We start from the raw sequence: 27,277 nt of genomic DNA on the forward strand, positions 1-27,277 counted from the left end.
GATTGTACTAAATCATCATTTTTGCAACATTTCAGTAACCTGCCTGCAATTTTATGAATGCCTGCAGTGCACCAAACTATCATGGTTTGTTTGCAACACAACAGAAATGGGTTCCTCCCAGTTTGGACTGGTTTGCCCGAAATGGTAGAAACCTGCTGGTGATGTCACAATTATTATTATTATTATTATTATTATTATTATTATTATTATTATTATTATTAATTAGATTTGTATGCCGCCCCTCTCCGTAGACTCGGGGCGGCTCACAACACAATAAAAAAGTTCATGACAAATCTAATAATTTACAATTTAAAATATTTTTTTAAAAACCATTATTAAGCAGACATACATACAAACATACCATACATAAATTGTATAGGCCCGGGGGGAGATATCTCAAAGGTGGATTTTGAGGAGTTTACGAAAGGCAAGGAGGGTAGGGGCAGTTCTAATCTCTGGGGGGAGCTGGTTCCAGAGAGTCGGGGCCGCCACAGAGAAGGCTCTTCCCCTGGGGCCCGCCAACCAACATTGTTTAGTTGACAGGACCCGGAGAAGGCCCACTCTGTGGGACCTAATCGGTCGCTGGGATTCATCCGGCAGGAGGCGGTCTCGGGGATATTCTGGTTTGATGCCATGAAGGGCTTTATAGGTCATAACCAACACTTTGAATTGTGACCGGAAATTGATCGGCAACCAATGCAGACTGCGGAGTGTTGGTGTAACATGGGCATACCTTGGGAAGCCCATGACTGCTCTCGCAGCTGCATTCTGCACGATCTGAAGTTTCCGAACACTTTTCAAAGGTAGCCCCATGTGGAGAGCATTACACTAGTCGAACCTCGAGGTGATGAGGGCATGAGTGACTATGAGCAGTGACTCCCGGTCCAAATAGGGACACAATGATGTCACAGAACTGCATTGGTCAGTGTCAGTCTGTGGAGGCCACCATGGATTTTTTGATATTTTTTTGGAGGGGGGAGTGTGAATTTTTTTCTGTTTTTTTTCTTCTACACATGTGCAGAAGCTGAATTTCTGACACTGTGCATGCATCACCATTTTGTTTTTGGCTTTTGGGAGGCCTTTTTGGGGTTTTTTTTCTCACTGTGCCCATGCGGCATATCCATGTAGCATGCCTATGTGGTATGTCCATTCAGCACACCCATACAGTGCCCACATGGAATAACCACATGGCGCAGGAGGAACAGAACCAGCAGCGAGGTAAGTTAGAACCCACTCTTGCAACATACCCAAGGCACCTCAGTTTTTTAGATGATATATCAAGCACAAAATGTGTTGTCCTTAGTATTATGAGCAAATAAATTATTGCTTGTAGTGTAGTTTTGATTCTAGTCAAGCTAAGATAGCTTTGATATACAGTGTTCCCTCGATTTCCGCGGGGGATGCGTTCCGAGACCGCCCGCGAAAGTCGAATTTCCGCGAAGTAGAGATGCGGAAGTAAATACATCATTTTTGGCTATGGACAGTATCACAAGCCTTCCCTTAACACTTTAAACCCCTAAATTACCATTTCCAATTCCTTTAACAACCCTTTACTCACCATTATTACTGGTACTCACCATTGAATAAGACACTTAGTGATCCTGATATTTATAAACATAACTATTTATTAACAATAATTATTTTTTTTGTTATTTATTTGCAAAAATTATTAGTTTGGTGATGACATATGACATCATTGGGTGGGAAAAACCGTAGTATAGGAAAAAACCGGCGAAGTATTTTTTAATTAATATTTTTTGAAAAACCGTGGTATAGGCTATTCGCGAAGTTCGAACCCGCAAAAATCGAGGGAACACTGTACTATACATAGATAGTGGTAGACTTACGACCACTATTTATGTTACTAAGTGATACATTTAAGTGAATTTTGCCCCATTTCTTGCCACAACTGTTGTGAATCACTGCAGTTGTTAAATTAATAGCAAGTTTTTAAATGAATCTGGCTTTCCCTTGACTTTGCTTGTCCAAAGGTTGCAAAAATTGATCACATGACCCCAGGACACTGGGACCACCAGAAATATGAGTCAGTTCCAAGGATCTGAATTTTGATCACATGAACATGGGAATCATAAGTGATAAGTCACTTTTTTTTTAGTGCCATTTGTAACTGAACAGTAATTAAGTGAACTATTGTAAGTGGAAGATTCCCAGTACTCTTGTAGATGTATGTATGCATTATGAACGTTGATCATTTGCAATAGGCAACTGTAAAAAGTAACATCAGTCTTCAAAGGGTAATATGCAGATTTATAGAAATACATTTAATTAATAATTCACCCATATGATAATCTTAAATTTCTTTACTGGAAACATGGATTAGAACTAAAAAATACAAATAATAGGTACATAAAAAAGTGTGTATCCCCACAATAGCAGTAGTGGAAACTCATCCTATGTTCTTTGTCTATTGTTCATTGTGGGCCCATCTAATTATGAATCTAATTATCTTTAACTTTGACATGAGGAAATAAGTTTGAATCCTAACAATGACTTTACATCCTCATACATATTTTATGATGCTTAAGAAATTACATCCTAGGAGATAAAATTAGTGCATTTAATGACTTTAAAAAATGGGAAAAGTGACATGGATTTTGAAACATTCTTAAAAGAGGGTTTTATTATTTTTGTTATAATTAGTTATTATTTTTTTTTAAAAAAAGTCACAAGGGAGTTTCAAATAGCTGGCTTGGTAATGCATTTAATTTCTTTGGCACGTGTATTTTTGATTTTAACGGGAGAAAATAATTAGTGTCTTAGTGAATTACTAATGTTACGGAAGAAATGAATTGATAGATTAACTTGTGTTTAGATCTCCGGCAGAAAGAGTGAAGATATAGATATATAGATATACAGATAGGTAGTAGGTAGGTAGGTAGGTAGGTAGGTAGGTGGGTGGGTGGGTGGGTGGGTGGGTGGGTGGATGGATGGATGGGGGGTATGGACGAAGGAAGGGCAAGAAAGAAGCAGGAAAGGAAAGGAAAGGAAAACTTAGTTTTCTTTCTGCTGCTAGCTCATATCTCATATTTCAGGTGGCTCTTTGTAAGCAAACAAGATAAATACGTATGTCTAAATTTAATAAACCTTTCTATAATTAGCATGAGACAGTACAATGAAGAATTTAGCAACATCTTCAAGCATAAGTCAAGAGTGTGAAGTCATTGTATCTATATAACCTATATAGCCATTCCAACGAAGAAAGGAAAGCTATTTTATCCAGACTGGATAGCTAAACTTTTAATATCTCCACAATATTTCTAATGCTCAGTTAGTATTTTGGAATCATTTAACAGAAGTGGATTTAATTCATTGGTGATGCAATGAGAGATAGCTATATTTAGTATTTCTGTTTGTGTTTGCATCCTTGTGAGAATGAGAGGAGAGTCGATGGTGGGGAAACATGAAAAAAAACAACTATCCTCATATATAGTAACATAAGCTGCTGCGAAATCTACAGTGTGCTGCTAGGAATCAAAAGGCCGATTTGCAGAGATGAGTAAATCCTCAAGCTGCGGAAAGTACTTGAAAAGTGATTAATCATGATTCCAGTGAAAATACATAATATCCAGAGAATAGAGAGTAACTTACTATTCAGGAAGCATGCTCACAAAGAATCCTATCGTTGCTGATTTTCACAGTTTGGCGGTTCATCAGAAATAATGCTTCTGTCTTTCCTTGTTATTCTAAATACTGTCATTAGATTAAATAACACCTTACCAGGACTGCAAATTAAACAAAATGAATACAGTGTTCCCTCGATTTTCGTGGGTTCGAACTTTGCGAAACGGCTGTACCACGGGGTTTTCAAAAATATTAATTAAAAAATACTTTGCGGTTTTTCCCCCTATACCATGGTTTTTCCTGCCCGATGATGTCATATGTCATCGCCAAACTTTCATCCGCCTTTAATAAATATTTTTTAAAATAAACTTTCATAAATAAACATGGTGAGTAATAATCTAAATGATTGCTAAGGGAATGGGAAATTGTAATTTAGGGGTTTAAAGTGTTAAGGGAAGGCTTGTGACATTGTTCATAGCCAAAAATAGTGTATTTACTTCCGCAGCTCTACTTCGCGGAAATTCGATTTTTGCGGGCGGTCTCGGAACACATCCCCCGCGAAAATCGAGGGAACACTGTACAATCAAATTTGGGTGGCTTCAGATACATATAACCCTGTCCCCCAAAAACTGGAACTCAAAACTTTCCCATATCAATCAATCAGAACAGAGCTGGAAGGGACCTTGGAGGTCTTCTAGTCAACACCCCTGCTCAAGCAGGAGACCCTATACCAGGGGTAGGCAAAGTTGGCTCTTCTATGACCTGTGGACTTCAACTCCCAGAATTCCTGAGCTAGCATGATTGGCTCAGGAATTCTGGGAGTTGAAGTCCACAAGTCATAGAAGAGCCAAATTTGCCCACCCCTGCGCTATACCAGAGGTCCCCAACCTTTTTTGCACCAGGGACCGGCTTTAAACTAGACCAATTTTCCACGGCCCGGGGGGCGGGGCTTTGGTCATATGGGGGTGGGGTTATGGAGGGATGGAGCTTAGTGACGCAGCCCTCCACACTTCTCCACAGGACGGGGAGAATCAGGAGGTTCCTTTGGCGGCTGGGGGCTGCCTGGCTTTGTGATTTTGGCTGGGGGGGGAGTTAGGAAGGTCCTACTTCTCCATCCCCCAGCCAAAAATTCAAAGCCTATCTGCTGGATACGGGTGATGAGTGGGACAGAGCGGCGCGGAAGCCTCTTGCAGCAGCTGCTACAGCCACCGGCTTCCGCGCCGCTCGTCCCACCCATCGCCCGTATCCAGCAGAAGCTGCTGCCTGAGTGCTCTTGGCCGGCGGGATTCAAAGTGCTGGGGTGGGGGGTGTCCCGACAGCCCCCCCACCCCAGTGCTTCGCCTCCTGCTGGGACACCCCCCACCCCAGCACTTTGAATCCCACCGGCCAAGAGCACTCGGGCAGCAGCTTCTGCTGGATACGGGCAATGGGTGGGACGAGCGGTGCGGAAGCCTCTTGCAGCAGCTGCCACAGCCACCGGCTTCGGCGCCGCTCGTCCCGCTAATTGTCCGTGTCTGGCAGAAGCTGCTGCCCGACTGCTCTTGGCCGGCGGGATTCAAAGTGCTGGGGTGGGGGGTGTCCCAGCGGGAGGCAAAGCACTGGGGTGGGGGGGCTGTCAGGACAAAAACTCAAAGCCTATCTGCCAGACACGGGGAATGAGCGGGATGAGCGGCGCCGAAGCTGGTGGCTGTGGCAGCTGCTGCAAGAGGCTTCCGCGCCGCTCTGTCCCACTCCTCGCCCGTTTCCAGCAGATAGGCTTTGAGTTTTTGGCTGGGGGGGGACTTAGGAAGGTCCTACTTCTCCCCCCCCCCAGCCAAAAACTCAAAGCCTATCTGCTGGATACGGGCGATGAGTGGGACAGAGCGGCGCGGAAGCCTCTTGCAGCAGCTGCCACAGCCACCGGCTTCGGCGCCGCTCGTCCCGCTCATCGCCCGTATCCAGCAGATAGGCTTTGAGTTTTTGGCTGGGGGGGGGAGAAGTAGGACCTTCCTAACTCCCCCCCAGCCAAAATCACAAAGCCAGGCAGCCCCCAGCCGCCAAAGGAGCCTCCTGATTCTCCCCGCCCTGCCCGACGCCCCACCCTGTCCTGCATAATGTCCTCTGCCAGGAGGGCAGCGGCGCCGCGGACCGGCTGGAAAACCCCAACGGCCCGGTCCCGGTCCGCGGACCGGCGGTTGGGGACCTCTGCGCTATACCATTTTAGATAAGTGACTATCTAGAGATTCTTCTTAAAAACCTCCATTGATGAACCACCTACAATTTCTGAAGACAAGCTGCTCCTTTGATTAATTGTCTTCACTGTTAGGAAGTTTCTCCTTAGTTCCAGGTTGTTACTCTTCCTTGATTAGTTTTGCTATTTGTAACTTGACCACCTCTTCTTTATGGCTAGCCCCTCAAATACTGGGAGACTGCTATCATAAATGTCTGAGTAACATAGTTATTAATGGACATTCTTACAGTTTTATAGATCCATTAGAGGTGCTTTGAAATTTTGTTTATCTCTGAGGGCTAACAGAAGACAAGGATAGAACAGTTGGTTGGACTAAACCGAGTGATTTGCACCTTTGCAGAAACATATGTACGGTTTTCAGAATGCATGCAAATTTTGTCCGTTGTGTATTTTAAGATTGTTCAATGGATCTTGGATGAAAATACCATACGCAGCGGGGAGGAGAGAAAGCTGAGTAGATGAATGAATGCAATAAACAAATTGCTTTATTTTATAATTTCAGCTACACACCGACATGGATCCAGGAAGCAGTAAGATCAAGTACATCTTGTCAGGCGATGGCGCTGGGACTATCTTTGTGATCAATGACAAGACAGGAGACATCCATGCCATGAAAAGGCTTGACCGGGAAGAAAAAGCAGAGTACACGTTGACTGCTCAAGCGGTCGATAGGGATACAAACAAACCACTGGAGCCTCCTTCGGAATTCATTATTAAGGTCCAAGATATTAATGACAATCCACCAGAATTTGTAGATGGCCCGTATCATGCGACTGTTCCAGAAATGTCTCTTGTAGGTATGTATGACAGAATGAATTTTCCACATTTCATCATGAAGCATTTTCTTCCTCCTTGCTTTTGTACAGTGGTACCTCTACTTACAAACTTAATTTGTTCTGTGACCCGGTTCTTAAGTGGAAAAGTTTGTAAGAACAAGACATTTTTCCCATAGGAATCAATGTAAAAGCAAATAATGCATCGATTGGGGAAACTACAAGGAGGGTGGAGGCCCTGTTTCCTCCCAGGAGATTCCTAGAGAGGTCCCACGGAGATTTCTCCCCACCTTTTCCAGCCCTGTTTCCTCCCAGGAGATTCCTAGAGAGGTCCCACGGAGGTTTCTCCCCACCTTTTCCAGCCCTGTTTCCTCCCAGGAGATCCCTGAAGAGGCCCCACTGAGGTTTCTCCCCACCTTTTCCAGCCCTGTTTCCTCCCAGGAGATTCCTAGAGAGGTCCCACGGAGGTTTCTCCCCACCTTTTCCAGCCCTGTTTCCTCCCAGGAGATCCCTGAAGAGGCCCCACGGAGGTTTCTCCCCACCTTTTCCAGCCCTGTTTCCTCCCAGGAGATCCCTGAAGAGGCCCCACGGAGGTTTCTCCCCACCTTTTCCAGCCCTGTTTCCTCCCAGGAGATTTCTAGAGAGGTCCCACGGAGGCTTCTCCCTGCCTTTTCCAATTACAGTTTCGGAGGCTTGTAAATGGAAAATGGTTCTTGACCAGAGGCAAAAAAATCTTGAACACCCAGTTCTTATCTAGAAAAGTTCGTAAGTAGAGGCGTTCTTAGCTAGTGGTACCACTGTATTTCCATATTTTGTATTTGAGCAAGCTTTCTTTTCCAAACAATTATTTTGCATCCCTCTGAAAGATGAATTGTTTGGTGAACAATTTGGTTGTTTTGCATTACATTTCAGGTGTTGTAAAGTAGCGTTGCTGAAGCTGTTTATCAATATTTGTTCTAGCACATCTTTGTGATACCATTAGCGTTAGGTTAATATTTATCTATCTGGATAATTTCTTTTTTTTCCCCCTAGTTCAGGGGTCAGGAACCTTTTTGGCTAAGAGAGCCGTAAACGCCACATATTTTGAAATATAATTCCGCGAGAGCCGTACGTATCTCCCTTTCTCTCTTTCTTTCTCTCTCTCTTTCTCTCCCCCTCTCTTTGTCTCTTTCTATCTCTTTCTCTCCCTCCCTCTATCTTTCTCTTTTTATCTCTCTCTTTCTCTTTCTCTCTCTCTCTTTCTCCCCCTTCTCTCTGAAGTGGGGAGGGCCGGGTTGGCACCAAGGGAGCTCGAGACGGGGTGCAAAAGCAAACTACTCTGCTGGCCCAGGCCCACATCGGAAGGAAGGAAGGAATGGTAAAAGGGGCGATCAAGAGAGGAATGGGTGAATGAATGGACGGAGGGTGGGAAGGAAGGAAGGAAAGAGGGAAGGGACAGGAACAGAGGAAGGGTGCAAAGAAAGCAAGGAAAGGTGTGAAAGGGGAGAGTAAGAGAAGAAGGAGTGAAAGAAGGGAATGAGGGAGGAAACAAGGGAGGAAGGAGAAGGAAAGCAAGAAATGGAGGGAGGGAAGGAAGAAAGGAAAGAAAGAAAGAAAGAAAGAAAGGGGGAAGGGACAGGAACAGAGGAAGGAAGCAAGGAAACTTATGAAAGGGGAGAGTAAGAGAGGAAGGACTGAAGGAAGGGAGGGAGGGAAGAAGGTAGGAAGGAGAAAGAAAAGAAGAAATAGAGGAAGGGAAGGTAAAAGAGAGAAAGAAAAAGAGCAAGAAAGAAAGAAAGCAAGAGAAAGAAAGAATGAAAGAGAAATAAAAATAGAGAGGGGGAATGAAAGAAATGGAAGGAGGGAAGGAAGGAGAGAAAGAAAGAGAAAGAAAGAAAGCAAGAGAAAGAAAAAAGAATGAAAGAGCAAGAGAGAAAGAGAGAAAGAAAGAAAGAAAGAAAGAAAGGCAACTTCAAAGAAAGGCTCACTGAGCATCTCTCACTCTCTCTCTCTTTCTATCCCTCTTTCTTTCTCTCTCTTCCTTTCTATCTCTCCTCTTCCTTTCTCTCTCCTCTCTCTCTCCCTCTCTTTCTACCCTCCTTTCTCTTCCTTCCTTCTCTCCCTCCCTCCCCTCCCTCCCTCCTTCCTTCCTCTCCATTTCTCTTTCCCTCCCTCTCTTTCCCTTTTCTTTCTTTTGGTCCACTTCTCTCTCTCTCCGCTTCTCCACTTGCCTCCCCCTCGCGCCTCGCCCTTCCCACCCGGCCACCCGCGCGCGCTTACCAGCAGCAGGAATTCAAGTAAGCCCAAAAGAAGCCATTGGCTCCGGGCGGCGTTCATGGCCCCCCCGAACCCCCAGCCCAGCTGGAGCTCCCTCTCGCCGCCGCCATCTCCCTGCGACTGCCTGCGGCCGCTGCATCCCCCCCCCTCCCACCAGGCCACAAAGGACATTTGCCGCCGACGCCAGTGCAGCTTCAGCTGGGCGGGGCGCTGCCGGTACTTCCCTCCTGGGGCTCCCGCTCGCAGCTGTCCCCCGGCTTCTGCTCGATGCCGCGGTTTTCGGCGCTGTCCTGCTGTGCCCCAAAGACGGAAGGCGGGAAAAAGGCGAGAAGAATGGAGCTCTCCTTCTTCCTGCCTTCCGTCTTTGGGGCCCAGCAGGACAGCGCCAAAAACCGTGGCATCGAGCAGGAGCCAGGGGACAGCTGCGAGCGGGAGCTCAGTGCTAGGAGCCCTGTCTGCGAGCCAGATACGGCCATCAAAAGAGCCATATCTGGCTCGCGAGCCATAGGTTCCCGACCCCTGCCCTAGTTCATGTGCAGCACTTAGGCTCTATGGTTACATGTTACCATCTCCTGTACGCCCACTTCTTTTGAAATATAATTAGCTCACATTGGTTTGGTGAAAAAAGCAAAAAAGTCCACCGTTGGATTTCATTCAATTAGCTGTTTGAGTTAAGAGAAGGTAAAGCAAAACAAGAAGCCCTGAAAGCATAGGGGAGATGCCTTTGTGGGAGTGCGTTCCACTTACCTTCTCTACCTGTTCACATTGTGTTGGAAGTGCTGTGTCACATTGGGGAAATGACTGTCTGTGCATGTGGGTTCTTTGTTATCTGCTTTCAAGGAGCAGGAACCAGAGGTCCGGTTTGGGGGTGTGGCCAGCCAGCCATTGCAGCTTGTTCGGCGATCAGGTGCAAATTTCTGCCAGCGGTCCAGGCGAACCGATGTGAACTAGCAATAACCCACCACTGTGCCTAGGGGCTACTTTTGGTGACTTTTGGAGTCTACAGAGATGGGCGGCATACAAATCCAATAGACAGATAGATAGATAGATAGATAGATAGATAGATAGATAGATAGATAGATAGATAGATAGATAGATAGATAGATAAGCTTTTGTATACTAGAATTTGTGGTTTGGGGAGAAGTCTTGCACACAGTTATGGTTAGTAGGTGAGGCTGTATTGTAGGGTTAAGTGATATTTGGTAGCTGGAGTGGAGGGCATAGTAATTCAGCAGGGCTGGTTTCTACTTACCTTCACCACTGGTTTGCATTGTGATGTTTTGTCCCCGTGTGCTTGCTCCTATTGTGAGTGCAACTCGTCCACCTCTGGTAATGATAGATTCTGAGGAGGATGAGCCAGGCCCATCTTGGTACCCTGGGCCAGTGGTGTTGCCAGCTGATGCAGAGAGTGAGAGTAAGGGAGATAGGCCTGGATGAACCCGAAGGACCACCAGAGGTGGCAGATATGCTAATGACAGTACATTCTAACTTAGAGGAGAAGGAGGAAAAGGAAGAGGAGGATCTGGGACCTTTGCTAGATGCCCACTTTAGAAGATTAAGAAAGAGACAAGAATACTTGTATGGAAAAAGGAAGTAGTCTGCGATTTGTTAACTATATGGAATGGTGACCACTTCCTATAGGTATTTAAGGGTGGACTATGGGTAATTCGGGGTGGAGTTGCAACATTTTGTAATGGAATTGGATGAAGATTTGAGGTCTCAGCCAGGTTATGCTAGCTATCTGTTATTTCCCTGCTAAAAATCCTTGGAGTGAAAGGGCCTGTCTGTTGAAATGCTGGGATGCTGTAATTAGTAAGTCTGTGAAACCAGAGAATTTTTATCTCACGAAGGAATGTGAACAGCTTTGATCTTTGTCAGCAGCCTAGCAGCAGAACTGTTAAATCCTAATTGTCGTCTCTGAGAAACTGCCAAGATTTATCACCTGCATGACTTTAGTTTGTACAAATGAGACTGTATGTACAAAGGGACTGATTTGAAATTTTAATGTGTGGATTCCTCCTTTGTTTTCAAGCTGCGTAGGCCAGGATAGAACAGCTTGTGCAATTTAGCTTCCGTGCATGCTCAGTAGCTGGAATCAGCCTGAAACACAGCTGAGGAGCTGATCAGCTGTGCTTTGGGCGAATGAGTAAAGGTCAGTTTAAACCCTGGGATGAGCGGGAGGGCCCTTTTACAAGTAGCAGAACAGGAAAAACCTTCAAAACAGTAAAAAAAATGACAAAAAAATCCAAAAAAAGATGGTGGTATCCATGGACCGTCACCAGCCAATCCAGTTCAGTGATATTACCAGCAGATTGCTAACAGTTCAGTTGATCTAGTTCAAAGCGGGATGAATTCACCCTGTAATACAGTTAGAAATTGTGATAGACATAATGATCTTGTCAGAGAAATCGCGATAGAAAAATGATAGACATATTTAGATGCAAACATCCAGTTGGCATTAAAAAAAATAGAGATGAACGCAAATGTCACTTCAAATTTCCAGATAAGAGCATGTTAAACCATGTGGCATATCAAATATGAACCTACCCATCATTTTCCCTATCTCTAAAAACTGCTTTATTTGGAATGCAGTGATCACTAATTAGTCTGAAAATGCATTCTATGATCTTAAGCTTTCAATTTAATCTACCTCAAGGAGGATAACAGTGAAGATTTCAAATGCATCCTTGAGCTTTTGGTAGGAAATGAATATTAATTAAACTCCACGAATAAAATCTGCTGCTTTATAGATCTTTTTTTTTTTTTTTTGCATTATAATAAAGGTGGACCCAACTCCAAATTTCATGTAGACCCAACTTGAAATTTACACATTGTTGTGAAGGTAAACAACATGATCTTGGACATCAGGCTATTTTTTTAAATAGCCTGTTACTCCACAGAACTATTAGAATAAAGCACAGGATATATAATTATTATAACAATGACAGATTGTGACACTTCAAATGAGAAATGAAATCTTACCACATTCCTTCCTATTCATCATGTTAAGTAGGAACTGAAAAAAAGGTTTTGTAAAGCCCCGTTTACTATTGCTCAGCTTGCTTTGCAAATTCTCCCTCCCTCCCTCCCTTTCTCTCTCTCTCTCTCTCTCCATCTCTCTCTCTCTCTCTTTGTGCCCATAGACATTCCAAGGAAATCTTGTTTTATTTGAAGGTAGCCAACAATGTGACTTTCAGAAATGTCTATTAAACTGTCAAGGCTATCTGCCCATAAATGTTTACTTGGAAAAATGCCTGGATGTTTTATCCTCGGTGTTGTGTACTGTCTTGGACCTAAGAAACAACAGACTGTCCTATTGCAGTTTTAAAAAACAGAAGTACAGCCATCGACATGGAGTGTGAGAGGCCAATAGTGCTCTTTTTTCTCTCAGCCAGCACAATCAGCTCTAAAAAGCTATCATCTGTACTAACTGGAGTGGGCCCAGAAGCATTTGCAAAGTTGAGATTGAGCTGGCTTGTCAATTCTAGCTCTTCCGTAGGTTTGACTGCCTTTGCGCCTTTCAACGGCTTCTGTCGAAATTGGCATAGGGGTTCTGCATTATTGTGTTGGTGTCCATGATTCAAATGCGTGCTTAATATGTTAAGCTCCTTTAATTATACCCCAGGGCACTGAAGGCACCATGGCTTAGGCATTTATATATATGTATTTGCCAGCATGCTGGCAAGAGAATACAAACACTTGGCACTAAAAAGGGAAAAGAACAAAGCAAATGTGGAGTGTTGGGTGAATGTTAATGGCTACAATTCAAAGCAAAGCATATGAAAGATAGCTTCCTTCATTCATCAAATGAAAAGTTTATTGAGTTGAGTTATACATTTCTATCGGCAGGAGAATAAGGTGTTTCTTGAAGCTTGCAAGATTTAAAGTAAAAACGTGGCAGAAAGTCTACGGAGGATGTCCCTATTTCTTCATCCTTTTGTAGTTTGACTTTTTTCAGAGACTATGGGCAAGATGGTGAGGATCTGGGGACATTGTATAGAGCAGGAACAGAGCTGTCAACACCTCATCTTTTAATTGAGATGTTTGTAAAATAAGAACAGATGGGATGAAAGCAAACGACTACATGTATAGGATTCTGTAATGGTGGAAATAATGCAACCATGGATGCAATGGAATTGTGATGGTGTCATTTTGTTGGCAGAATAGCTTGTTATGGAGAACACTGAATGAGAAGACAATTTTTCATAGATTGAGAGATGACGGTGCTTATTTGAGATACATTTCCACTTATTTTCTTCCCACAGCAATCATTGTAATTTTGTGTATAACAATGTGCTCCCCCCACCTTATAAAAGCAATGATTCAATGGATTGGAGTAGATGGGGAAGCCCACACAACACTATTAGATCTGGGTCCATTGATAGCAATAGGACTTAGACCTATAAACTGCTTCACAATACATACAGCTCTCTCTAAGTGGTTTACAGAGTCAACATATTGACCCCAAATATTTGGGTCCTCATTTTATCCACCTTGGAAGGATGGAAGGCTGAATCAACCTTGAGCCAGTGAGATTTGAACTGCCAAATTGCAGTCAGCAGAAGTAGCAGGCAGTATTTCACTCTAATCACTGTGCCATTGAGGTTCATTTTACTAGCTTGAAATTAAAAATAATAATAATAATAGTCCATCTAACCATTCCTATGAATGGTGCTTGAAATAACTTTTCCTACTGCCTGGTTTTAAAAGAAACCCATGCTATCATTTTGTAATGTCACAGTGAAGTCTGTGTGAGTTTTCTAAAGAGGTTTTTTTTTTCCCCCAAGCAAAAGAACCTTCTGTTTGTCTACATTTTCTTGAGAGTGCTTGAGTATTTTCTTTTGAATTTCTTTACAATGCTTTTTGGTGTACTTGATCAAAGGACATAATGGAGAAGGCGATAGACAATGGTGTTTTCTCATACACACACACACACGAAATAAATAAATAAATACACATACACACACACACACACACACACATTTTCAACGGTTGTAAAATTATTTCAGTCCTTCCAAATCAAGTCAAAGACCTTTCTACCTTAGTGTCTGTGGAGATACTCATTCATCCAAGTTATATCTGTCCCAAAAGTGTTTCTCCCCCACTCAAGAGGCAACTGGACTGATTTTCTCTTGAGACAGAAAACAAGAATATTTTGCTTGTCATCCAAGAAGCTTCTTTGGCTCTTGGGGGTGATGGTGAGCTGAGGTGGCACAGTGGGTAGAGTGCATTACTGAAGGCCACTAAAGCTGACGGTAGATCTGCAGGTCAGCGGTTCAAATCTCATCACTGGCTCAAGGTTGATTCAGCCTTCCATCCTTCGGAAGTGGGTAAAATGAGGACCTGGATTGTGGGGGTAATATTTATTTATTTATTTATTTATTACTTAGATTTGTATGCCGCCCCTCTCCGAAGACTCGGGGCGGCTCATAACCCGTGGAAACAAATCATAAATAATTTGACAAATTTAAAAATATTTAAAGATTTAAAACAGACCCCATATACTAACAGACATACACACAAGCATACCATATATAAATTAAACATGCCCAGGGGGAGATGTTTCAGTTCCCCCATGCCTGATGGCAAAGGTGGCTTTTAAGGAGTTTACGGAAGGCAGGAAGAGTAGGGGCAGTTCTAATCTCCGGGGGGAGTTGGTTCCAGAGGGCCGGTGCCGCCACAGAGAAGGCTCTTCCCCTGGGGCCTGCCAACCGACATTGTTTATGCTGGCTCTGTTAAAAAGTGTTATTGCTAACATGTTGTAAGCTGCTCTCAGTCTAAGGAGGAGGGCGGCATAAAAAAAATCAAATCAAATCACAAACGAACAAATAAATAAATATTTATTGAATAAGCGATGAAGGATTAGTTTTGACAGGATGGGGGAGAGAAGGGAACATAAGATTGTAATCCTTTGCAGTCAACTGGTGATTATCACTCTCCCCATGTGCTTTTGAGGCCATTTGGAGGGTTTATCTAAGCCCTCAGGATCAATTAAATCAGGTTGCAGATTCAGTTTTGCAGATTTGGCATCTTCTTGGACTATGTTGTAGGCAGCGGATAGGTAGTTTATTTTTATTTTATTTTATTTTGTCAAGCATGTATAAGATAACAGATATAAGTATCAACGTGATTATGAATACAGAAAATGGATACGAATAAATGGGGACATTAGGACAGGGATGGCAGGCACACTCGTGCATTTATGCACGCCCCTTAAAGACTTCTTAGGAATGGGGTGAGTAGATAGTCTAAGGTTAAAGTTATGGGGGTTTGGAGATGAAACCACAGAGTATAACATTATTTTAATACATAATATGGGTACAAATACAAGGGAACATTTGGACAGGGACAGTAGGCACGCTGGTGTGCTTATGCATGACCCTTATTGACCCCTTAGGAATGTGGTGAGGTCAACAGTAGAAAGTCTAAGGGTAAAGTTTTTGGGATTTTGGGAGGAAACCATAGAGTCAGGTAGTAAGTTGCAGGCATTAACCACTCTGTTCCTGAAGTTGTATTTTCTGCAATCGAGTTTGGAGCAGTTTGGAACTTTACCTTAAGTTTGTATTTATTGTATGCTCGTGTATTGTTGTGGTTGAAGCTGAAATAGTCATTGACCAGGTAGGATATTGTAGCAGATAATTTTATGTAGTACACTTAGGTCAGAGCGACTGAAGGCAGCGTAGTTCTAAGTTGTCTAAGCCCAAAATTTCAACTCTGTTGGCATAAGGTATTCTGTGGTGAGCAGACGAGTGGAGGACTCTTTACATGAAATATCCGTTGATTCGCTCAATTGTATTAATATCCAATATGCGATGCGGGTTTCAGACAGATGAGTTGTATTCAAGAATTGGTCTAGCAAATGTTTTGTATGCTCTAGTTAGCAGTAAAGTATTACCATAGAAGAAGCTACGGAAGATTGGGTTAACAACTCTTAATGCCTTTTTTGCAATGTTGTCTTATCTGTTGAGGGATAGTTGCTCAATGTTAACATAAATATTATTATTATTTTTAATTATTTATTAGATTTGTATGCCATCCCTCTCCGGAGACTCTGAGCAGATCACAACAACAAAACAGTACAAATCCAGTAGTTAAAACAATTTAAAACCCTTAATATAAACAACAGTACATCTCATACAATATAAACAACCATACATCTTAATACAAACAAATAGCCTTTTTACCTCTCTTACTAACCAATGGTTCCCTCTATCCAGAATGATCCAGAAGATTCTTGGATGAGGAGCAAAACATTTTCTGCTCCTTCCTTAAAAGGGGGGGGGCACACCAGCCCAATTGTCCTTTGAAAAAGCACCTCTGGGACATTTTAGCTTAGCATTTCGGGTCCCACAGTAGCTGTATCTCAGCAACTGGTAATTCCAAGGCAAGACACCTTTGATGCAGGGATAACATAATATCCATGATGGCTTGGATATTATGTCTTAACTACTTAACTACTTGTTTGAGTTACAGAAAATGAAATGGGGAGGACAGTTGTATAAAGACTATGAATAAAACATTAAAAAAAACCACCACTCCTTCCCTGAGAAACATTTTCAAAGTGTCCTTTTTCCCAACCTAATGCGCACTAGAAGCCCAGAGTAATAGGTGTTCAGCCTTTTTCTTTTGCAAGCCCTCAATCCGAGAAGGTTGTTCTTAAGTATTGTGTGCATGTCTCGCTGAATTACTCCAACTACAAATGGCTGTAAAGGCAGTTCAGTGTAAACAGTTAATTCTGCCTTTTAACCTTTGATGTAGTAGAAAATTCAAGACTCAAAAGTTGAGTGAGTTTCTACTTTCTAATAGCTTTCCTTGTTGCTGCCACATTCTTCATGCTTTTAGTCAACTGTAAGTAGTTTCTTGTAAAGGGAAAAAATAAAACCCTCAATGCAGTTGAAAGCTGGAGGTGAAACGAGGAGAATCTTGGAAATAATTTTAAAAATACTTGCAAGTTGAGGATTCTACATTCTCAACTTGGTTGCTTAGCATTTACCAGACACGTTACAAGTTCTAAACATACAACGCATACCATGCTCTCGAGTGGTCATGCCAATAAAACATACCCACTGGAGAATAAATAAATTTATGCAACAGTAGTTGCCTATATTAAATCACCCCATTTTTTGAAAAGTATTTTTTGCACAGGTATTCCCATTTTTTTTACATTTCATGTCAATGTAGATTACATGAAATTTTCTGACTCTGCATTTTTGTTCTTTTTTTTTTGATACGCACATTTTCAAGCTTCTGCCACAATTGAGCCTGTGTGCTTATTCAATTTTATTTCTATACATACTTTGTTTTTATGTTTGAAATGGAACTCTGTCATAAAATGCAGAAAATGCAGAATTAAATTTATTTATTGATTGATTTTATCCAATACACAATGAGGGTTTTAGTGGGTATACACATAGTAAAATACATAATGAAGGTTATAGAGGATATATTCATAGTAAAATATATCTAAGAAAGAATAGAAGAGAACTTATAGGAATAAAACATATCAATGAAAGAATAGAAGAAGAGATATAGGAATAGAAAAAAGGTATAAGAGATATAGGAGAGCAATAGGACAGGGGACAGAAGGCACTCTAGTGCACTTGTACTTGCCCCTTACTGACCTCTTAGGAATCTAGATAGTCAATCGTGGCTAATCCAAGGGTAAAGTGTTGGGGGTTTGGGGATGACACTATGGAGTCCAGCAATGAGTTCCATGGTTCTGCAATTTGGTTACTGAAGTCGTATTTTTTACAGTCAAGTTTGGAGCAGTTAATATTAAGTTTAAATCTGTTGTATGCTTTTGTGTTGTTGTGGTTGAAGCTGAAGTAGTCGCCGACAGGCAGGACGTTGCAGCATATGATCTTGTGGGCAATACTTAGATCTTGTTTAAGGCGTCTTAGTTCTAAGCTTTCTAGGCCCAGGATTGAAAGTCTAGTCTCGTAGGGTATTCTATTTCGAGTGGAGAAGTGAAGGGCTCTTCTGGTGAAGTATCTTTGGACATTTTCAAGGGTGTTAATGTCTAAGATGTGATATGGGTTCCAAACAGATGAGCTGTATTTGAGGATGTTTATGTTTTTTTCCCCTCTGAAGAAGTTTTCTGGATGAGGAAATAAAGAAACCAAGAAATCCTATTGTCCAGTTGTCTTTTGAAAAACACTTTTGGGACAACATAATGTGGATAACACTCCAGACATCATGGGTTAGAGTGTTATCCACAATATGTTGTCCCAAAAGTGTTTTCCATACATATACAGTTTTGCTCTAGATAAGGGGCAGTAATGGGTTCCCACGGGTACAGTCAGGTATGCAGAACCAGTAGAAAAAAATCGATTCCCCCCCCCCCCCCCCTTATTTCCTTTCTGGGCTCTGGGTATGTTTTTCCTATCACAGTAAATAAGGCTGAATGTGCATAATTTTAGAAGAGATGTGCGTTTTGTGTGTGTGTACATAAACATACAGTTTATAGAGTAGATAATGTATATTTTTGTGTGCCTGTGTGTAATATGCATGTTCACATATGGCATATATACATAGAATTAAACGGTATACAGTGTTCCTTCAATTTTCACGGGTTCGAATTTCGTGAAAAGTCTATACCACGTTTTTTCAAAAATATTAATTAAAAAATACTTTGCGGTTTTTTCCCCTATACCACGGTTTTTCCCACCTGATGATGTCATATGTCATCGCCAAACTTTTGTCCGCATTTAATAATTTTTTTTAATAAACTTTAATAAATAAACATGGTGAGTAATAATCTAAATGGTTGCTAAGGGAATGGGAAATTGCAATTTAAGGGTTTAAAGTGTTAAGGGAAGGCTTGTGATACTGTTCATAGCCAAAAATAGTGTATTTACTTCCGCATCTCTGCTTCGCGGAAATTTGACTTTCGTGGGCGGTCTCAGAACGCATCCCCCACAAAAGTCGAGGGAACACTGTATTTTGGATGTTCAGTAATAGGAAATAGAGAGGGATTTCTTTGAGGCGAGGAGAGGCCAGGCACCCTAACCCAAACCCCTGATGTGAGTGATGTCAAGTTGGCCACCTTTAAGACAGTCACATAAACTTTAAGCCACCCCCCGGTCACATAATTGTCAAGCCACTCCCACAAAATAAGCCACACTCAGAGTGTGGTAGTAAAAATTTTTGCAGCCTTTCACTGATAAGGGGTCTCCAACCTAGGTAACTTTAAGATTTGTGGATTTCAATGCCCAGAATTCCTCTTCGCTGGTTTAGGAATTCTGGGAGTTGAAGTCCACAAATCTTAAAGTTGCCAAGATTGGAGATTCCTGCTGTAGCTTGGAGGTTTGAAAGGCAGGTAACTTAGTGTGTGTGTGTGTCTATGTTTCCTCTCTGGAAACTGAAGATTAGTACTTCTGTTATACAGAGATATACGGTGGCTCAATGGCTAATATGCTGGGCTTGTTGATCGAAAGGTCGGCAGTTCAGTGGTTAGAATCACTAGCGCTGTGTAATGTGTGAGCTCCCGTTACTAGTCCCAGCTTCTGCCAACCTAGCAGTTTGAAAGCATGTAAAAATGCAAGTAGAAAAATAGGGACCACCTTTGGTGGGAAGATAACAGCGTTCTGTGCGCATTTGGCATTTAGTCATGCCTGCAACGTGGCCACGAAATTATCTTCGGACAGCGCTGGCTCTTCAGCATTGAAACAGAGATGAACACTTCCCCCTAGAGTCGGGAACAACTAGCACATCTGTGTGAGGGGAACCTTTAAATTTATCTATCTATCTATCTATCTATCTATCTATCTATCTATCTATCTATCTATCTATCTATCTATCTATCTATCTATCTATCTATCTATCTATCTACCTACCTACCTACCTACCTATCTATCTGATTTGTATGCCGCCCCTCTCCGAAGACTCGGGGCAGCTAACAACAATAAAAAAGACAATGTAACAAATCTAATATTAAAAAATAATCTAAAAAACCCCAATTTAAGAGACCAATCATACAAACAAGCATACCATGTATAAATTCTATAAGCCTAGGGGGAAGGGAAAAAAATTCAATTCCCCCATGCCTGACGACAGAGGTGGGTTTTAAAGGAGCTTGCAAAAGGCAAGGAGGGTGGGGGCAACTCTGAAATCTGGGGGGAGCTGGTTCCAGAGGGTCGGGGCCGCCACAGAGAAGGCTCTTCTCCTGGGTCCCGCCAAATGACATAGTTTAGTTGACGGGACCTTTTACAGAGATACAGATGCAGATATATTTATTATATAGAATGTGTTTTTCAAGCTTCATCCTCAAATAGCAAGTTCAACTAATAAAGGGAGGGAGATTTTATTTTTCCTAGATTGTTCTAGGATAATTATAGTTCTAATAACAGAGGCTTTTCAGTTTCAATATATTCCTGACTGGGAGCCCAACTTTAATTTAATTGTCAAAGCTTCAAGACAGTTTCACAGCATCTTAGCACATGCTTTAAAAAAAACAACAACCAAAAGCAACATTTATTATTACAATTTTAAAGAATAAAAGAAACGCATCCCCCCCCAAATTATTATCTGCTAATAATTATTTGTAATTATGTGTTAGCATAATAAAAATTAAAAAGCGATTTGCAGAACAGAGAAAAAGGGAGGAGAATTTATAACGAAGGGAAAAATCCAGCTCTTTCATCCAAGTCATTTAGTGAATTTGGTGACCGATTTGGGAGAGATAAAAGAAACGCTCCAAGATATGGGATTTAATAGCTTTAAGAGATTATGCTAAAGAAGGCAAAATCATAGAAGCCAAAATGGATTAGCCATGATAGCTAAAGGAAATCCATAGTTCAGAGCTCTGAATATCAGAAGCTGAAGAAGAAAAAACAGCAGGAAAGAACCACTGCTTTCATGTCCATTTTTGGAGCTTCTATAAAGCAACCTGGAGCCTGTTTAATGTAGTTGTTAAGGCTCCAAGCAAGAAACTGGAAGACCATAAGTTCCAGTTCCACCTTAGGCACAAAACCAACTGGATGATCATAGACCAGTCATCCTAGGAAGAAGAAGTCAAGAGAAATCCACTTCCAAGAAAGCTTGCCAAGAAAACTGCATAGACTAGCCCAGGTAGTCACAAACATTGACTCAGAAGTGCACAGAAACAAAACCAAAAAAATGTGGTCCAAGTTTTTTTTTTTTAAAAAAAAAAAGAACAGATGGGTAGTTTATTTAAAATCTGGAACAATTGCACAGAAAAAAGGGAAGGAACAAATAGCAAATACCGTGTTTGTCTTTTCCTACCAGTTTTTATTCAAGCTGATGAACGAGAACTTGCTTTCAAATGTTCTTCCAAGAGGTAAACAGTTTTTAAGAAATTTTCATGGGCGGAGAATGGTGGTTTTCCATTTACTTTGTCATAAACAGGCAATAAGGGGTTCCATTCCTTCAGTGGACCTCAGACCAACATAGTTCTTGTGTTTTTATTAAATACCAAGACTTGTACAAGAGTCTTTCTTTGGGACTGAAACACGGGGGCCTTAAAATGTGAGCAGAAAACAAATTAACAATAATACCTTTATAGCCTCCAACCAGCAAATCATACCCCAAAATATTACACATTTTTTGAAAGAAATACTTAAGAAATCTCAGGAAATACAATGGTGTCTCTACTTAAGAACTAAATTCTTTCCGTGACCAGGTTCTTAAGTAGAAAGGTTCTTAAGAAGAAGCAATTTTTCCCATAGGAATCAATAAAAGCAAATAATGCATGCAAACCCATTGGGAAAGAAATAAAAGCTCGGAATTTGGGTGGGAGGAGGAAGAGGAAGAAGAGGAGGAGGAGAGTCACTGCCAGAGGAAGAGGGTGAGGTGAGGTGAATGAAAAAAATCCAAAATTTTAAAGTTTTTTTTTTAAAAAAAGAAGGACTCTGAGACGGCGAGGAGGAGCACGCTCCTCCAATACACCCGGTGCAAGCCTATCTCCCAAACACTGGCTGCTGCTGTTGATACCTGCTGCCTCTTCCTTCCCATGCTGAAAGGTTCCTGTCTCCTCTCGCTCGCTCACTTTGTAGCCGGCACCTTTCCTTTACTGTGGTGACTCCTCAGCTGTCCAGAGCGAAGGAAGCGTTTCTTTTCTCTGGGTGCTAGCAGAGGTTTATTCCCTCTCCAAGCACCCAGAGAAAGGAAAATGCTTTCTTTGCTCTGGACTGCCAAGGCCTTCTTAAGCACCACCCAAAGGCTCTCCTGGCAGCCCAGAAAAGCCCGAGATGACTGGGATTAAAGGGGGAATGGCAGGAAATGGCCGGGCCTTCGTACCGCTCTCAAATTTCCTGGGAAATTTTTCTCGGCTCAGGTTCTTAAGTAGAAAATGGTTCTTAAGAAGAGGCAAAAAATCTTGAACACCTGGTTCTTATCTACAAAAGTTCTTCAGTAGAGGCGTTCTTAAGTAGAGGTACCACTGTAACAAGATATCTCTTCTTTCCTCCCTCCCTCCTTCCTTCCTTCCTTCCTTCCTTCTTTCCTTCCCATATGAAACATTCATGCTTTGAAATAATATTGATGCATGATACCGCATGCCCTGGACCTAGCAAACGTAGGTCTGCTGCAAAGCCCTCAAGCAACAAAGCTGTTGTACAAGCCATTTCATTTTTAGATAACGACACAAAGTTATAAGCAAGATAGAAGGGTGAATGAATTAATCTCTCCAACTCTCTGCAAAGAAAACTCAGGGATCTTGAGGAAAAAAAATAAAAAGAAGCCTTTTATTTGCGGGATGCTGGAAAGATTAATGTTCTCCTTCTTTATCTTGCACATAACACTGTATTGTTATCTAAAAATGAAAAAGGCTTGTACTGTGTCTTCATAGTTGGAGGCCCTCTATAGATTCCATCTTGGACTATTCAGGGTAGAAATGGGCAACAGGTTCTTACATAAGAGCCCACAAGTACAATTTTTGGAAGACTGTAGAGTGCAGTGGTTAGGGTAGCAGTGTATAATGGGAGACATATATGGATAGGGAGGCTGGGCTGATGATAAATAGACTTGCTTCTGCCATGGGGCGGTGTGAGGTCTCGTCACATACTTCAGCTTTGTTGGTCCAGGAGTTCAAAAGCAGGTGACTCCAATAGATAAATGGGTACCACTTCAATAGGCACTCAAAAGGAGTCTCCATCTGGGCTTCCTCTGGGCACCTGTGATGTCAGAGCAAATCCTTTCGCCATGGAGGCACTTTGGTGCTTCCAACATAGAAGTTTTAGTGTTAGGTCCTCATGCTTTCCAGAACAATTTCTGTTCCTCTTTAAAAAAAAAAAACAACAACATTAAATGTACTTAAAGTACAGTGATACCTCATCTTACAAATGCCTCGTCATACAAACTTTTCGAGATACAAACCTGGAGTTTAAGATTTTTTTGCCTCTTCTTACAAACTATTTTCACCTTACAAACCCACTGCCGCCGCTGGGATGCCCCACCTCTGGAATTCCGTTGCCAGCGAAGCACCTGTTTTTGTGCTGCTGGGATTCCCCTGAGGCTCCCCTCCATGGGAAACCCCACCTCCGGACTTCCGTATTTTTGTGATGCTACAGGGAAATCCCAGCAGTGCAAAAACGGGCACTTCGCTGGCAATGGAAGTCTGGAGGTGGGGTTTCCCATGGAGGGGACCCTCAGGGGAATCCCAGCAGTGCAAAAACGGGCGCTTCGGCTGGCAAAAGGGGTGAATTTTGGGCTTGCATGCATTAATCGCTTTTCCATTGATTCCTATGGGAAACATTGTTTCGTCTTACAAACTTTTCACCTTAAGAACCTCGTCCCAGAACCAATTAAGTTTGTAAGACAAGGTATCACTGTATATTTCTAAATTCAACATAACTGGAAAGAATGTCATTGATTTCTGGCAATACTAGGGGCTCCAAGAATGTGTTGAATGGTTGTGTGTGATTCTTAGGCCTTGAACTGTCAGCAACCTTTTTTGGATATTCACATGAACAATCCAGTTTTCATTGCATAAGAAAAAAAAATCAATTTGAGCTTTTCCCAAGAAAGAATGGCAAAGTTGACTTCTTCTTCTTCATTTCATAAACCACACAGGTTTCTGACATCTAAAAGTGAGAGGTAACAGTAACTTGTGCATTGGAGTCAGACTAATTTGTGTGTAAGTAGGCCATGATTGTCTAGTGGAGAGTTGTGTTTGTATGGCACATACTAATTAATCAACTGTAACTCCATCTGCTTTATTATGTGAACTCAATCATTGCACAATTCTCCCCAAAATTAATCCCTATTAAGTATGCAATGCAAATGAAATTACTGAATAAGAAAACTGAGCAGAATCTTATTTAATTTTCTGCGGCTTGAATGAAAGTCACTGACTTCTAGCAATGAAAAACGTTAAAGTGACAACCTTCAGGTTCAATGCAAATCCAAGTGTTAGATATGAAATCATCTAATACCTCTGTAAAATGTTAAGTAGTATTGGCAAGCACAATCCAAAGTCCAGGTAGCTCAAATGAATATAAAGGTTTATTGCAAGCTTATGTTCCCTACAACTATAAACAGTGAAAACAAATTGGTGGTAAATAAGAGTCAATGAAATTCAAGGTGAGCCAGACTTAGATCTTTTATGGGTGTGAAGAAACTCAAGAGTTATGATACATTTGACCTCTCCCTTGAGCACAATCTGATCATGTCCTATAAGTAAGAACTAGATCAACTTTCTTCGCTGCACATGATATTTTATTGAAGTGTAACCTGAATCCTCCTTTTCAAATTTATGGCCAGTGGGGAAGTGCAAAACTAATGGATACAAAAATGGAATATGCCACAGAATTCAGGAATTTTGGTTTCTCTGAGACAATTTATTTATTTATGTATTGGATTTGTATGCCGCCCCTCTCCGCAGACTCGGGGTGGCTAACAACAGTGATAAAAAACAGCATGTAACAATCCAATACTAAACAACTAAAAAAACCCTTATTATAAAACCAAACATACATACAAACATACCATGCATAAATTGTAAGGCCTAGGGGGAAAGAGTATCTCAGTTCCCCCATGCCTGACGGCAGAGGTGGGTTTTAAGAAGCTTACGAAAGGCAAGGAGGCTGGGGGCAATTCTAATCTCTGGGGGGAGTTGGTTCTAAAGGGCCGGGGCTGCCACAGAGAAGGCTCTTCCCCTGGGTCCTGCCAAATGACATTGTTTAGTTGACGGGACCCAGAGAAGGCCCACTCTGTGGGACCTAACTGGTTGCTGGGATTCGTGCAGCAGAAGGCGGTCCCTGAGATAATCTGGTCTGGTGCCATGAATGTCCTCCGAGACCATGTCATTCTGGGTGGTTTGGTTTGTATATTTCCAAATGCAAATCCTCCAGTGGTAGCTCCATTTGGGTTGCTTGGTTCTGAAACAAGGCTGTGGTAATCTGGAATGGCATATTTGTGATGCCTCAAATTGCTTCTGATTTGGAGAATTTGAGTCTGGAAAAAAAGAAATGCACAATCACACTGGGACATTTCACACATAAGAGGAGATGAAGAGAAATTATCTGCTCCTCCTAAGTAGAAACTTGGTTCTCATCACTCATTTCAGTGGAATGCTTCTCATCACTCATCACTCATTTCAGTGGAATGCAAAAGCCACTGACAGCACCCCCTTTGATGGACTGAACCAGAGGTGGGTTCCTAATGGTTCTAACTGGTTCTTTAGAACTGTTAGTAAACCAATGAAGACATCATAGAGCCAATTCTGCAAGTGCCAGTCTGTGGGTGCCGCCATCTTGTTTTTGGCTTCCGCGCTTGCGTGGAAGCTGAGTTTTTGGCACTGTACCTGCATGCACCCTCATGAGAAATGCACCCGTGCCCATGCGGTGTGGCTGCAAGGCATGCAATGCATGCACAGCCATGAGACACGGGAGGAAGTGTACTAGTAGCAAGGTAACCAGTGATGGGTTCCTACGGGTACGGTCACAGAACTGGTAGAAAAAATTTGGTCAGGTACGCAGAACCGGTAGAAAAATGTTGAAAAATGGGCTCTGGGTATGTTTTTCCTATTGCAGTAAATGAGATTGAATGTGTATAATTTTAGAAGAGCTCTCTCTCTCTCTGTGTGTATGTGTACATACTCATACAGTTTATATAGTAGATGATGTATACAGTGTTCCCTCGCTTTTCGCGGGGGATGCGTTCCGAGACCGCCCGCGAAAGTCGAATTTCCGCGAAGTAGAGATGTGGAAGTAAATACACTATTTTTGGCTATGAACAGTATCACAAGCCTTCTCTTAACACTTTAAACCCCTAAATTGTAATTTTCCATTCCCTTAGCAACCATTCAGATTATTACTCACCATGTTTATTTATTAAAGTTTATTAAAAAAAATATTTATTAAAGGCAGACGAAAGTTTGGCTATGTCATATGACATCATTGGGTGGGAAAAACTGTGGTATAGGGGGGAAAACACCGCAAAGTATTTTTTAATTAATATTTTTGAAAAACCGTGGTATACACTTTTCGCGAAGTTCGAACCTGCGAAAATCGAGGGAACATTGTATTTTTGTGTGCCTGTGTGTAATATGTATGTACACATATGGCATATATACATAGAATTAAATAGTATATTTTGGATGTTCAGTAATAGTAAATAGATAGGGGAATTGTATCTTTTGGAGGCAAGGAGAGGCAGGCACCCTAACCCAAACCCTTGAGGTGAGTGATGTCAAGTTGGCCACCTTTAAGCCAGTCACATGACCTTTAAGTCACCCCCGGTCACGTGATCATCAAGCCACTCACATCTGGTCAAATGGCTGACCAGCCACATCCACAAAATATGCCATGCCCACAGTGTCGTAGTAAATTTTTTTACAGCCCTTCACTGGAAGTAACCTACCAATGGACTGAATGTTGTTTTGTCAGTGAAGCAAAATCTTCTGTCTCTGATATCATGGATCGGTCGGTTCAATGCACCTTTCTTACAACTTTTGATTGAATGATAACGACACAGCTGAGTTTTCATCAGCAATGCCAAGAATCATCTTAGAGAGGAAAAGAAAACGTGAACTCCGTTTCTTTAGGGCTGAAAGTTTAGGGTTCATTTACCAGAAGCTTTAGGTGGCACTGTTGTGTCGTATTGAAAGTAGTGGTTTCTCTCACATGTGCATGCATCAAAAAGAGTTCGTGGGATTTCCCCCCACTGAAATACCACAGATACTTCAGCTGTCAGGCCAACAGATTTTTATACCTTTGTATCTTATCAAGTTATTGTAATCACGATATTAAACAAATAATAATCAGAAGAAAGCACTCTCATGTTGCCAGTTTGATTACTTGGCTGACTCTTCAATTGCTTCTTTCATACTTCCTACAATTGCAATGACTTGTCCCTTATTTGTTTATCTAATAATAAGAATGCCTATCCAAGGTTCTTGGGAAGGTTTTGATTGATAAAATGCCAACTCCAGCCTAAACATCTGGCTGACTGTGTAACCAACCCTAATAAGAAAGAT

The 27,277-nt window shown here is 41.8% G+C and overlaps 1 protein-coding gene across 6 annotated transcripts in view; it reads left to right on the forward strand.

The window, feature by feature from the left end:
- Positions 1 to 27,277, forward strand: part of LOC139171918 (cadherin-8) — a 292,669-nt gene that overhangs the window by 92,000 nt on the left and 173,392 nt on the right. For all 6 annotated transcript variants that reach the window (XM_070760413.1, XM_070760417.1, XM_070760418.1 and 3 more), the window contains exon 2: positions 6,315 to 6,609. In XM_070760413.1, the coding sequence (XP_070616514.1) occupies positions 6,315 to 6,609 (295 nt within the window). The remainder of the gene's footprint in view (positions 1 to 6,314; positions 6,610 to 27,277) is intronic.

This window comes from Erythrolamprus reginae, chromosome 9 (genome assembly GCF_031021105.1).
Source record: "Erythrolamprus reginae isolate rEryReg1 chromosome 9, rEryReg1.hap1, whole genome shotgun sequence".
Lineage (NCBI taxonomy): Eukaryota > Metazoa > Chordata > Lepidosauria > Squamata > Dipsadidae > Erythrolamprus > Erythrolamprus reginae.